This window comes from Microcebus murinus, chromosome 11 (genome assembly GCF_040939455.1).
Source record: "Microcebus murinus isolate Inina chromosome 11, M.murinus_Inina_mat1.0, whole genome shotgun sequence".
In the NCBI taxonomy this organism is placed as follows: domain Eukaryota; kingdom Metazoa; phylum Chordata; class Mammalia; order Primates; family Cheirogaleidae; genus Microcebus; species Microcebus murinus.
In genome coordinates, this window is record NC_134114.1 from 96706243 (window position 1) to 96720396 (window position 14154).

The following is a 14154-nucleotide window of genomic DNA, read 5'->3' on the forward strand; positions in this document are numbered from 1 at the left end:
CTCTAGCCTGGGCAACAAAGCGAGACTCTGTCTCAAAAAAAAAAAAAAGAACTCTGTTACCTCCTGGGTGAACTTAGGGAGGTTGTATGAGTCCAGGAACCTGTCCATTTCATCTTCATTCTGTAGTTTTGGGCATATAGATTTCTATAGTAGTCAAACATAATGTTTTGTATTTCTGTGGAGTCTGTTGTGATCTCTCCTTTTTCATATCTTATTGAGTTTATTAGAGTCCTTTTCCTTTGAGTTCTTGTCAGCCTAGCCAGAGGCCCGTCAATTTTGTTAATCTTTCGAAAAACCAGCTTCTGATTTTGTTGATCTTCCATATAATTCTCTTGTTTTCCATTTCATTTAGTTGAGTTTTGATTTTAGATATCTCTTTTCTTCTGCTCGGATTAGAATTGGTTTGCTCTTCTTTTTCCAATTCCTTCAGTCTATTCATTAGGTTGTCGGTGTCTACTCTTTCTGTTTCTTGGATGTGAGCATTTATTGCTATTAGTTTTCCTCTCAGATATGCTTTTGCTGTATCCCACAGGTTTTGGTAAGATGTGGCTCCATTGTCATTTTGTTCAAAGAAGTTCTTGATTTCCCTCTGAATTTCTTCCTTGACCCAATAGTTATTCAACAGTAGATTGTTTAGTTTACATGACTTAGTGATATAGTGTGTATTTCTGTTAGAATTGAACTCTAATTTTATACCACTGTGGTCAGAGAAGACACATGGTATTTTTTCTATTTTCTTGAATTTTTTGAGATCTGCTTTGCAGCCCAGTATGTGATCAGTTTTGGAGATGGATCCATGGGCTGCTGAGAAGAATGTAAATTCAGCTTTATTTGGGTGGAATGTTCTGTATAGATCTATCAGACCTTTTTGGTCAATAGCTTTGTTTAGGTTGTTCCCTTATTTCTTTACTTAATTTCTGTTTGGAGGATCTATCCAGTTCATTTAGTGGTGTGTTGAAGTCCCCTGCTATTATGGTAGTGATGTTTAAAGTGGTATTTAGCTCAGACAAGATTTGCTTTATGTAATTGGGTGCTCCTGCATTGGGTGCATAAATATTAAGAATTGTTAGATCTTCTTGTTGGATTTTCCCTTTCACCATTATAAAGTGGCCGTCTTTATCCTTTTTTACTTTTGCTAATTTGAATCTAATGTTGTCTGCAAATAATATAGCTACCCTTGCTTTCTTTTGATTTCCATTTGCCTGGATGATAGTTTTCCATCCTTTGATCTTCAGCTGGGTGGCATCTTTATGGTTTAGATGTGTTTCCTGTAGACAGCAAATACTAGGCTTGTGGAATTTTATCCACTCTACCAGCCTATGTCTTTTCAGAGGACAGTTTAAACCATTTACATTTATTGAGAGGATTGAAATTGGAGTAAGATTTCCATTCATATTGATGGGGGAAGTCCTGTTGCTTTGTCTTAGACCTTGAACCATCATGAAGTTCGAGGTCTAGACTTTAATTCTTTGAGGATTTTATTTTGAGGAGTGTCTATTGCCGTGTTCACCGTGGAAGGCAGGTCTGAGAATTTCCTGTAGGGCTGGTCTGGTCTTTGCATATTCCTTCAGCAAATGCTTGTCTGAGAAGGATTTTATTTTGCCCTCATAGATGAAACTTAATTTTGCCAGATAAAGAATTCTAGGTTGGGCTTTGTTCTGTTTTAGAAGATTAAGGATAGGCACCCACTCCCTCCTGGCTTGTAAGGTTTCAGATGAGAAGTCTGCGGTTAGTCTGATAGGCTTTCCTTAGGTTATTTGTTGTTTTCACCTTGCTGTACTGAGGATTGCTTCTTTCACATTTACTTTGGTCAGCTTAATAACCACATGATGAGGCGATTGCCTATTCACGTTGTGTCTCCCAGGAGTTTTGTGTGCTTCTTGTATTTGGATATCCAGATTTCTTGCTGGGCCCAGCATATTTTCCTCCAGTATGCCATAAAATAAGTTTTCCAACCCTTGTGAATTTTCCTCTTCCCCTTCTGGAATCCCAATTAATCTGAGATTTGACTTTTTTTACATAATCCCACACTTCCTGTAAGCTTTGGTCTTATCTCTTGTTTCTGTGTACCCTTTCTTCCTCTGATTTGTTTAGCGTGTAGGTATAATCTTCAAGCTCTGAGATTCTTTCCTCAGCATGATCTATCCTGTTTTTGAGGCTTTCCACTGTATTATGGAGTTCCTTGAATGTTTCCTTCATTGCCAGAATTTCTGCTTGGTTTCTCTGAATTACTTCAGTATCTTTGGAGAATTTTTCATTCATTTCCTGGATTGTTCTTGTGGTTTCTCTATGTTGGGATTCTATTTTCTCTTCAATTCCATTGAGATTTCTAACAATCCATATCCAGAATTCTTTCTCTGTTAGTTTAATCATATCATGCATGTTGGTGTCAGTTGGTGGAGAATGAGTATTTTCTTTTGGAGGTGACTTTTCTCTCTGATCCTTCATGATTCCTGATGTCTTTCGTTGATTCTTTCTCATCTGGATACTTTGTTGAGGACTAGAGATGTTGGAACTCAATTATGGGCTGTGTTCTTGAGTTCCAAAGGAATGATCCTTGGAAGAGCTAGGGAGTATATGTTCTGGTCCTGTATCGTCTAAGAGGAGTTTGAGCCTGTTGGATTATCTTTGACCTGATGTCTTCATCTCTGTCCACAGAGGTTAGTGGGTTTGGGTCCCTTGCTTAGACACCCAAGGGATCGTTCACTCTAGTGAGATGGAGACCAGTTTCCACCACTAGGTTGAAATCGGGGGCACTGTATTAAGCACTGAGTTTATTCTTTCTTTTGATCTCTGTGGTTTGTGGAATGGAGTCAGTTATCAATGTATCCCAAGATCTTTGTATTGTGCTCTAAGCCTCTAAGTAGGATATACCAGTATTTCAGTGTTAAGTGAATGTCTTGCCACTCCCAAGGGTTCCTCCAGTCCTCAGGAATAGCAGCCTCCTTCGCTACTCCGCCTTGCTACGATAGGCTCTGCTCTCTGGGCACAGATGGCAAACAGTTAAATGCAGCAAGAAACCACCCAGGTTCTAGCTTATGAGATAGCAGCTGAACAAAACACCACTCTCGCCTTTCCACCCTTTTAAATTCAGCTTCCGAGGCCACCTGCCAGGATAGGGCAGAGAGTAGACTGAGCTCACTACCAGGGCAGGCCTCCACGGCGTTTCCAAGCTATGGGGTGGCAGTGGCACGCTTAGGCAGTGCTGATGCCGCGTGCACCCTGTTCGGTGGAAGGCTGGGTTGGGTTTGGCAGGCTGACTTCAAACGACCCCTGCCCTCCCTAATTCCCCTGCTCGCATAGACCCAGTGGTTTATGTGTGGGGAACTGCCTTCTGTCTACCCAGCGCCAGTCAAAGCTTCAACGGTAACCAAAGGCCAAGCCTCCTTTAAGGTGGAGTCCCCACTTCCTGGACCTGAAAGAGTCCTGAGGTGGAACGCCCAATTCGGCACTCGTTTCTGGGGTGCGGGGAGGCGGCCACTGAGTCCAGCACCTGCAGGCTCAGCTCCTGCGCCTGCTTCAGCGAGCGCTGGGGCGCGAATGGCTGCCTTCTCCAGAGGCGGAGCAGGCCTGGCCTAGGGCAGCGGGAGCCCGAGAAACCCTTGCAGGCGGCCGGGCGGGGCGGCGCAAGGCTGGGGAGCTGCGGAGCGGCTGCTGGGTCCAGACCCTTCCTGCACTCCCCAGCTTGGCCCAGGAGAGATCAGCGTGCCAGCGCCTCCCACCCTTCAGGCGCGTCTGCCGGCGGGAGTGGGGGTGGGGGGGCAGGGGGGGTGGGGGGGCAGGGGGGGCGGGCAGGGGGGGTGGGGGGGCAGGGGGGGTGGGGGGGCAGGGTGGGGCGGGCAGGGGGGGTGGGGGGGCAGGGGGGGTGGGGGGGCAAGGGGGGGCGGGCAGGGGGGGCTCCCTGCAGGGAGGAGCCTCCTCCCCAGCCCGCAGCCGCCGCTCCCTCCCCGCAGTTTTTCCCACTCGGGGTTTAGTGGAAGAATTTCGGTTCACCTTGGATTATTGTCCCCGATTTCCGCATCCCGGCGTGTCCAGAGCAGGTGACTCGCGTGGGGTTGTCCGTCCTCTCCACCTCTCACCCTGAGAGCCAGGAGGTCAGCCCTGTCCCGCCACTTCTCACAATCCTCAAATTTTCTTAATCAAATTTTCTGTCAGTAGCCGTTAGAATGTTTAGGTACGGTTACTTGCCCAAGAGGTGTTGCTTATTTTATTCATCTTTGTGCTGGAATGTGAGGCTATTCATTTACTCATCACTAAAGTGTGTATTAGATTTAAAAATACAATGTGTCCTTTTTCTGACCAAGAATAAGTAGTTTAGCTGTGTATTTCCTTCTGAGATCCTAGTTTTCTCCATTTTTATTACCTTTTTCATTCTGAATTTAATGTTCCCAATACATAGACAGTTGACAATGTGACAATGAAACACATTATTTCTTAAAGTTTCTTCTGGATCTGATTTAGTAATGACCAGGTTACTTTTAATGAATTTTGGCAAATGTCCAAAACTAATGGTGATATATTCTGAGCAAAAGTTATCTTGACTCACATTTCAAATAATGGATTATAATAAAATGCATTTGTAATGCAATTTGAATTTTTAACATTTGAACTTTAATAAATTGAGGCATAAGAATTCCAGAAATTTGTTCATATATGTAGGAGAGAGTGGATGTGAACAATATAAACATTCACTTTAAAAGGAAGCTCCCAGGTATTATCAATGAATGCTAATTATTTTAGGTATATATTTTTACTGTAGTGAATTCAAGTAAAAATAAATTACAGTAGAAACATGTATCATCTAAGCTATATTATCTTTGTGCATGACATATTTGGGGTACCTGACAAGCAGAATAAAGGTTGGAGTTGGAAATTGATCTTGATTTGGAACCAAGAGAAATAAAGGCAAATAATTGTTGAATATAACTCGATTTCTTAGTGCTTGCTTAACTACAAACTTTGATAGTTTCCATTTAGCAAAGAATATTATCTCTCCGTGTACATGTATAATTTTTTTTTAATTTCCAAGTCATCAAATCAGACAGATCCCATTCACTTTTCAGTATAGAGTAGGAATTATATATAACATATTAGAAAATATAAAAATTATATTAAAGTGAGACAATCAATAGAGGAGTTTGAAAATGGAGAAAAATAAACAGTGTTCTGGTTTGAAAGGTTTCAGAAAGAAATATAACACACCAAATCAGCTCTATGGCTGGAGGTTAATATTATGGAAAATTACTGATTTATCTAAGCGGTGTGTAAAATGGTCAAGAATGCAGGCTCTAGGAAACTAGTATTCCTTTTTTTATTTTTTTTGAGACAGGGTCTTACCCTGTCACCCAGTGCAGTGGTGATCATAGCTCACTGCAACCTTGAACTCCTGCCCTTAAGTGATCCTCCTGCCTCAGCCTCCCAAGTCACTGGGATTATCGGTATGAGCCACCACACCTAGCTGGAAACTATTATTTGAATTCTGCCTTTCCTGTCTCTTTAGCGGTGTGACCCTAGCAACTTACTAAGTCCCTCTAAGTCTCCATTTCATCGTCTGTAAAGGTGAATACTTAAGTCTTGTATATAGGCTTGCTTTGAAGTTTAAATGGGAACTGTAATAAATGTACTTTGCCCAGTGCGTGTGTATTGTCAGCTCTCCATAACCTGTAGCTATGCTAGCCCTCACTGTTGAGGGTCTAGGACATGCTATGGGGTAGGGATCAGAGGATGACACAAAATGTAATTAAACTAGTCAAAATTAACAGGGTTAATCTCTCACGGTGGCATGCGACAGTGTTCTGTTGAGTGACCTTGAGGATGCTTGTGATGGCACCTGAGCATTTCCAGGAATCTAATGTGGCACATTGGCTCTTACTGTGTGCAAAAAGGGCCTCATGTCATAACTATTAGTGACCTCCCAGCTTATTTAAATGCTACTCACTGATTTGATGTTATCACATCTGTTGGACAACACTTTTATCTGTGATCCATTGATTTCTACATCCTACTTCCTGGCACTGAGCTTTTCTCTCATGGATCCTCAGCTTTAAACTGCAGGGATTTCCGTTCACTAAATTTCGACAGAACTGTCCTTGAACACCTTTCTAATTTTTTAAATATGCAACTGTGGGCACTTCACACATTTTCAAATGGAATAAAGCAAAGGTCCTGGAGAGAGATTCTTCTTCAGCCACCTTAATGACTACTTTTTTCTCCTTAAAAAGAAAGAGTGTTTTTATCCAAACAAAAGTTTGATTATTTACCCTTAAAAGAGAAGCAGGACCAACTTGCACTACACTCCTGAAGGTAGACTGATCTATATGCTGTGATCCATCAATCCATGTGTAGCAGAGGTCCCGTGTTTATAATGGGATAGGACATCCCAAGGTACATAGTATTTTTAACAACTTTATTGAAGTATATTTTTCGTATCACAAAATTTACCATTTCTAGTGTACACAGTTCAATAACTTTTAGTAACTTTACCAAGTGGTGCGTCTTTCCCATCACCTTGTTTTAGAACATTCTCACCCCTCTAATATGAACCCTCAAACACATTTATACTTAATCCCCAGCCCCACTCCCAATCCGCCACTCACCGTCTGCTACCTATCTCTATAGTTTTGCCTTTTCTGGGAATCATACAATATGTGATCTATTGTCTCTGCCTTCTTTTTTTATGGGGTCTTGCTATGTTGCCCAGGCTGGAGTGCAGTGGCTATCCACAGGTGCAACCATAGCTCGAACTTCTGGGCTCAAGTGACCTTTTTGCGTCAGCCTCCTGAGTAGCTGGGACTACAGATGCATGCCACTGTACCTGGCCATATGTCTGCCTTTTTTTTTTTTTTTTCACTTCACATCATGTTGTGAGGTTTATCCATGAAGTAGCACGTCCCAATAGTCCATTCCTTTGCACGGATAGAATTCCATTGCATGGATATACCACATTTTGTCTACCTATTCTTCTTTCGAATATTTCAGTTGTTTCTACCTTTTGCCTATTATGAATAATGCTGCCATGAATGTTGGTATGTAAGTCTTTGTGTGGACATATGCTTTCATTTTTATTGAGTATATACCTAGAAATGGCATTGCTGGGTCATATGGGAATTCTATATTTAACATTTTGAGGAACTAGTAAACTGTTTTTCAAAGTAGCTGTACCATTTTACATTCCCACCAGCAATGTATGAGGGCCCATGGTGTATTTAAGATTTAAGAAAAAGGGCTTTCACATAGCAGGGGAAACAAGATTGAAAGCATCTTAAAGGCAGGTCAGTACTTGACACTTTCTAACAATATATACCAGTTGAATGTTAACAAAGTGACATTCATACTTAAGATTTTGAAAACTCCCCAAACCACAATGTCAAAGATAGCTCAGGCTGTGATACTTGGGTACTTTTTTTTTACAACCTTTTAAAATTTTGCATGTAATATTTATCACCAGTTTTTTTAATGACAGAATTGGACCATAATTTCCCCATCTGTGTTGACATTTTTTCAAGTGATACATGTATAAGGTTAGAAAATTAAAACAGTATAGATATGTATAAAATGAAAAGTGAAGGCCTTCTTCTCTCCCACCTTAGAGTTCCTGGTCTCAAAGGTAACAGTTCCCAAGGTTCTTGGTCTTTGTTCTTATGCTATTATCATTTAAGACTAGAATCAAGTTTTTTGTTGATTTATTGTGTTTCCCTTTAGAATATCCACCTTCCAATATACATATAAATGTGTTGGACTTGGCAAAATTAAACAACTTGTGAGGTGGCTCTGATGATTAAGTGTGGTCACACAGCACCGGACTACACATCATAGGAGAGCTCAAAACATGGCAGGCATTATATGGCAGGTACAAATATACTATTTTTTTCCAAGTTCCTTTGCAGAATAGTTATCTACCCATAAAATGACTGCACAGTTTTAACAGTAATAAACAAACCCATCAGAATACAACTTATGAGCTTAGCAAAGTGGATTCCCAGTGTTAAATAGAGGGATTGGCTTCTGACTGAGCCATTCTAAATTATTGTTTATTTTCTTTTCTCTTTTGTTCCCCTTTTCTAGTCTGGATGGTCCTAGACAGGCCCATAATTAGACGAAGTAGCAATATCTGGGCCACTCTGTGAGCAACAAGATTACGAGGTCACAGTGGTGATGAGACCTGTTTCAAAAGAAGAGAGACCAAGGTGGAGAAATGGAAATGTGCATGAAGTTGGAGAAAATGAGTAGAGAGATGGGAAAAGAACCGAAGAGAGTTGACAAAAGAGAAAGGGAAAAAATATAGAGTTATATTGAAAAGAGAATGCTAATTTATCATTAAACCATATGATCTTCCTCTTCTCCATATGTTGATCCATGTCTTGTCAATGAAGTCTTGGCATGCTCTTCTTCCTTAAGATATTGATCTGTGTATACATGGTGGTGTTTTCTTGAAGTCCACATATATCAGATATATGATTATGTCCCTGTATGTTTCTTCTAGATTTCTCAAGTGAGATCTTCCATCTTGTGCAGTGAGTTAAAAACTGGGAAGAACTTCAGAAATACAGTATGCTAGTGTTTGTGTCCTTTACTATTAAGGATTATTACCTGAATACAGTCATTTTGTGTTCCTACAAATTATTTGAAACTTCTAGTGTATAGTGCTATAAAAGGTATATTTGGAATTGAGTTGTTATATGTCAATAGTGATGAAAAACTGCTGATTTATCATGACAACTTTTATTACCATCCTGTTTCTATAATTTGTTGGAAAACGACACCTCTTTTGATCCATTTAATACTTAAATATTGTGCAGAATGCTTTATATGATATATAAGGTGGTCCTCCCAGAGCCTGTACAAACTGTCAAGAGTGTATTTCTTTCTCTCCCACTCTGCTGTCCTCCCTTAATAACAAAGTTCCATAGTATGTAAAGTTGGACTAGTCTTGATGTAAAGTTGGTAGATTTCTTAGGTTTATTCTTGATTGATTAGAATCTTTTCTGAAAATTTTAGGAAAAACCACAACATCTTTTCTCGAATTCTAAACTAACAAAATATCAGACCTTTCATCAGATCCTAGAGGATGGGGGAATAATAGATGACTTATGAGCTCAGAGAAAGGCAGCATTTGGCAGTACTCAGCCGACATTTGCTGAGTAGTTTTGTGCACTGGGGTGCCGTGCTGAGCATCACAGAGATCGGCAGGATGAAAAAGAGAAAGCCTTTGCCCGTAAGGAAAATAGAATAGAGGAAAGAAGTATTTCATTTTGAGATTTGATGTTCTTTTTAAAAAGAGACTGGGTAGCTGCAGAAAATGTATCAAAATTTGGACAAAACGAGGTAATGTCTCGCTATGAGTTAGATGCTATTCAAAGTGCTCTTACAGATACACATATAATGAGGTAGATACTATTTTCATCACATTTTATGTATAACAGAGACAGTGACTTGGCCAAAGTCATAACAGCTGTTAAAGTGTTGAAGCCAAAATTCAAAGGCAGACAGTCTAATCTGAACCAGCCTCGCAAAATCATTAATTATACAACCTCACCAGATTAGGGTGAACAAAAGGCAAAATACCTCCCATTAAATGTCTATGCATCGCTGAGATGATCTCTTAACTTTTATAGGTCTGTTTTCTCAACTATAACACTAAGGTTCATTTCCATTCTGCAGTGGACTTTTCCAGTAGTCTAACATTGAAAGGTTTTTTGGTTTTTTTTTGGAGCAATCCTTTATTTTTACACATTTGACAAAGGGGTTTTCAGTAAATCATCTTTCCAGTGAAGATTGGAGAACATGAAAATCAGCCTCCAGCCATCAGTTACCGCTCCGTTCAGGGCCTAGGCACCTCCTTGCCCATGTGGTGAGGCGGAGGGGTGTACTTCCCTTCCTTTATTAGCTTATCCCGCTGCTTCTGGATGGTACACACACGTTTTATCGTTTTTTGCCGAAGTAGACATTCAACGAGATCATCATGCTCTATCTTGCACTCTTTCTCCGCCCGGATAGCACCAATTCCATGTGCACATTCTATCCATTCTTTTTCAAAAGCATGGCATCGAGCAGGCAACTTGAGGGGCTGTTCACCACTTTGGACTGCCATCGTACGATCTATGTTAAGGCCCAGCCTTTTCTGTATATCGAAGAAAGGCATGGCGTCACGCCTCAGTGTCCTTGTCTCTTCTTTGCCGGCCGCCGCTTCAGGATCACCCCACATTGAAAGGATTTTTAATGATCTACAGAAGACAAGATTAGCTGTCAACTGAGCACAGTGTTTTCCCTCTACTGTCAAACACAGGTTCCTCTTTGGATACTTGTGTGTTTACCTATGCTCAAACCTAAGTAATAGAGAAGTTAATGTTTTCAGTTGCAGCATTATATTGTGATTTGCACGGCAGTCATTCATAGATTCCAATTTTTAAAAGCCATTGTTGGTTTCTTTGCACAAGTACAGAGTGTATCTATAAAGTAATGTGACTGATTTGTTTAAAAAGCATGTGAATGCTGTCTTTTTAAAAGCAGTTACCAAAGGAACCCAAGAACTTTTCCAACACTGCTCCAATTGTGCAAAATCTTTTTAAAATTCTTCTCACAGAGTTTATTTCAAAGCTTGGAGCCAATTCTTTAAATAGTCATAAGGTTGGCAAATCCTCTTCCTTTGAAGAGGTTTTGAAAACAGCCTGAAGTTACTTGAAGCCAAATTTGGTGAATAAGGTGGATAAGAATAGTTTAAATACCTTTAAAGCATTCTGTGGATAAGATCATTTTTGATCAAAACCAAGATGAAAACAGCAAAATTGCATAGTTACTATTCTATCCTAAAATCATTTTTCAGTGTTTATAATAGATAAACTTAGACAGGTGTTGGCATAGCATAAGCATTAAAAAATACTTTGAGAATGTAGATGTAATAATCGAAAGCCTTTTTCTTGAAGAGTATATATCCTGTATCTTATGGAGAACATAATTCTTGAAAAAATTTCCATGAGTTTGGACTGAAGATTCAGCTATCACAGTCTTCTTGTACTATCTGCTACTACATTGCACATTATGGGAAATTGTATGGAAATTATATTTTTTCAGGTCCTCTCCCCATGTTATAGTTTTACACCAAATGGGTTTTTTTCACTGTATATAAGGCACTACTCTTGACTTTCCCATATGATAATTGTCAATGATCAGCAATAAGCTTTCCATTTTTGCCTAAGTGTCACCTGATTGCTAACATCTGTTAGCTGATTGGCCTACTACCTAGTAAGTCCCTGAGCATACTTAAAGACAAGCAGATTTTCCTGTTCTTGACTTTTGGTCAGAATGGATCCGTTAGCACAGCAGTGTTACACAGCCATTTTATCTGAGGTCCGATTTTAGCATTGTCAGTACATGTCATTGTCAGTATATGTCTCCACTCTTCTCTAATCCAGTGTAATCAGCAAGCATTCACCCAGCTCTTACTCTGCGCTGGGAAGGCAAGGCGAAGTGAGGTGTGTGCGATGCCCTCTAGGAGCTCCCAGGCTCGGGAGAGGTAGCAGGACACGTATACAGCTAATACCACGTGATACGGATTCCACAGCAGTTATCAAATGTGATGAGAATAGAGATGTAGGCAGTCTCTTTTTCTTGGGGTGAGCAGGGATAAGAGGTGATATCTGAAGTGAGGTTGATGGATAAGAAAGAATTTACCACGGCAGAAGGGAGAAAATTATTCCAGGCAGAGGGAAGAACAAGGCTAGGATACTTGAAAGTTCAAATGAATGTTTTTGATGAGCACTCAGGGGTCTCCTATGGCTTGACTGGTTGGAGCTGGGAGGACTCGTGGAGAGAGCTGAAGGGGGAAGGACTTGGAGCCCCCTTTTCACTTCCCCTCTGGCTTTATACTCTTTTCTTCACTTCCGGCTTTGGCTCTACTACCCTGCTTTGAAACTTTAGGGAAGTCGTTCTCCTCTTTGGTCTTCAGTTTCCTACTCTGTGAAGAGAGAGGGCTGAATGACCTGGTTTGTTAGATCCCTTCCAACCTGAAGAGTCTTTGAAGAAACTGCCCTACTTCTCTGCATGCTTCTGTAGCCTTTGTGTAACGAATTCTATCAACTGAACAAACTGGGGAAAGCTTTTTTAATATGAATAGAATCCTTGCTTGCTTACTTGATTTGACCTCATTTTATTTTATTATTTCTTTCCTTAGGTAAACTTATACCTGTTTAAGGCAGGACTGCCACTGGAATATACCTAAACTATCCTGTCACACATTTATAGATCCATACCAGCATTCACATTGCATTCAGACAACCCCACTTTGCCACCTGCCTTCTGGACTGGCCATCGTAGAATGGCCAGTGCCTAAGCGGGTACCTTAGTTTAAACCTATAATACCAACGGGGACCAAATTCATTACTAATAGAGTTACAAGCTTCTCTGCTATACTTAAGGTCTGAAAATTATCAGATTGTACTTGAATACAAAATACAATTTTAAGTTAAAAAGCCTTTTAATTTAGAAATGAAATTGGGGAATAACTAAGTGATATTAGTTTCTCACTTCAACTAAATAATTATACTAACATTGTTTCCTAGAGTGTGTTCAAACAAAAAATAATTATACTAGCATTTTTAATGTACTCTATGTTCATCAAAGTACTTATATCAATAATTGCATGCACCATGCACATTTTTTGAGGACTATTTTTAGGTACTATAGTATAGGGTATTAGGCTATATTAGGCATGGACCCTGCCCTCAAGATCATTAGAGCAGATTTCGCTATAATTTGAGCAATATCTTAATATGGCATTAAATATGAATTTACATCTATTGTGACAAATAAGAATATGTACAGACAATTTTAAGAGAACAGTGGGGAAGAAACTAGCCCTGTGTGGGGATTGAGTGAAGGTCTCTTAGAGTAAATGATGATATCTGAGAGAAGTTTTGAGGAAGGAATAGGAGTTAGTTCCCTCCTCCCCCAAAAAAGACAGAAATCATTCAAACCAGGAAAAAACAGCCTAAGCCAATTAATGTTACTAGAACACAGAATGTATAATATTGAATGGCAACTCATGAGGCAGGAGCAGTAGGATGGAGGAAGGTCACAGAGGACATTATATGCAGTGAAAAGGAGCTTGGGTTTAACCATAAACCATTGCAGGGAGCCACTGAAGGGATTTCCCCAGGGGTGTGATACAGTCAGGTCTGAGTTTTTTAGAGATCACTCCAGTGGCAGAGGTGAAAATAGATGTGTTGGAGAATGAAGCAGGAAATAGGGATTAGCCAGCTGTAAAACAATCCAGGTAAGGTTGTTCCAGTAGGGGAAAGGTGGGGAATGGATTTGCCAAATATTGAGGAGACAAAATTAGAAGGATCAGGTGATGGATTGGATTGATAAGTGAGGAAGACAGAGTGAAGCTTAGTTCCTCTCTTCGGGAAGGCTCTGTGGACTGTGATGCCATTATATTAAGCCATGGAGCATAGGAGGTAACTGAGATTTGAGGTATTAAAATGATGAATGCCCTTTTATAAAAGTTGTGATTGGCATTGAGGTCAGAGCTGGAAGATGGATTTGGAAATTGTTGGCCTATAGGTGACAATTAAAACCATGAGAGTGGATGGAATTTTCCAAGGGAGAGAGGAGTAGGGAACCAAAGAGAGAACTTGGGAATGATCCTATGTTGGAATGAAGGTCAAAAAAAGAAGAGGCCACAAAGGTGATGGGGAATACATAGCCCAGCAGAGAACAAAACAAAACAAAAACAACCAAACAAAATAAAACAGAGGAATAGAATTATGAAAAAAACAAGGAAAGGAGAACCCCAAAAGATAGTCAACAGTAGCAAGTATAGCCACGGGTAGCCATAAGAGAGCTACTGAAGTCCCCTTGGCATCTAGTAATATAGAAATCACCAGTGAAGTTGGCCAGAGAAATTTTAGCGGAGTGATGGGCATGGGAGCCCGACTGCAGGGGACTGGGAAAGTGGGAAGTGAGGAAGCAGACATGGCATGTGTAGACAGACTGTGGCTTCAAGAGGCTTGGCTGGGAAGCAAAGAGAGAGAGGAAATTACTAGCTGAGTGTGGTCCATGGAAGGTTTTGTCTTTTAGATGAGAGAGCCTATAGTACGTAACCTAGGAGAAAGAGCCAGCAGAAAGGGAGATGGCAATGTGGCACGTCTGATAGCT

The 14154-nt window shown here is 40.4% G+C and overlaps 2 protein-coding genes across 4 annotated transcripts in view; one reads left to right on the forward strand and one right to left on the reverse strand.

Annotated features, from left to right (window-relative positions):
• GRAMD2B (GRAM domain containing 2B) overlaps positions 1 to 14154 on the forward strand; it is a 73066-nt gene that overhangs the window by 8052 nt on the left and 50860 nt on the right. The gene's annotated exons all lie outside the window — the stretch shown is intronic.
• On the reverse strand, positions 9719 to 10193 carry LOC105854891 (NADH dehydrogenase [ubiquinone] iron-sulfur protein 5-like). The gene has a single exon (XM_076008331.1). The coding sequence runs from the start codon at positions 10139 to 10141 to the stop codon at positions 9821 to 9823; it is 321 nt and encodes a 106-aa protein (XP_075864446.1). The 5' UTR covers positions 10142 to 10193; the 3' UTR covers positions 9719 to 9820.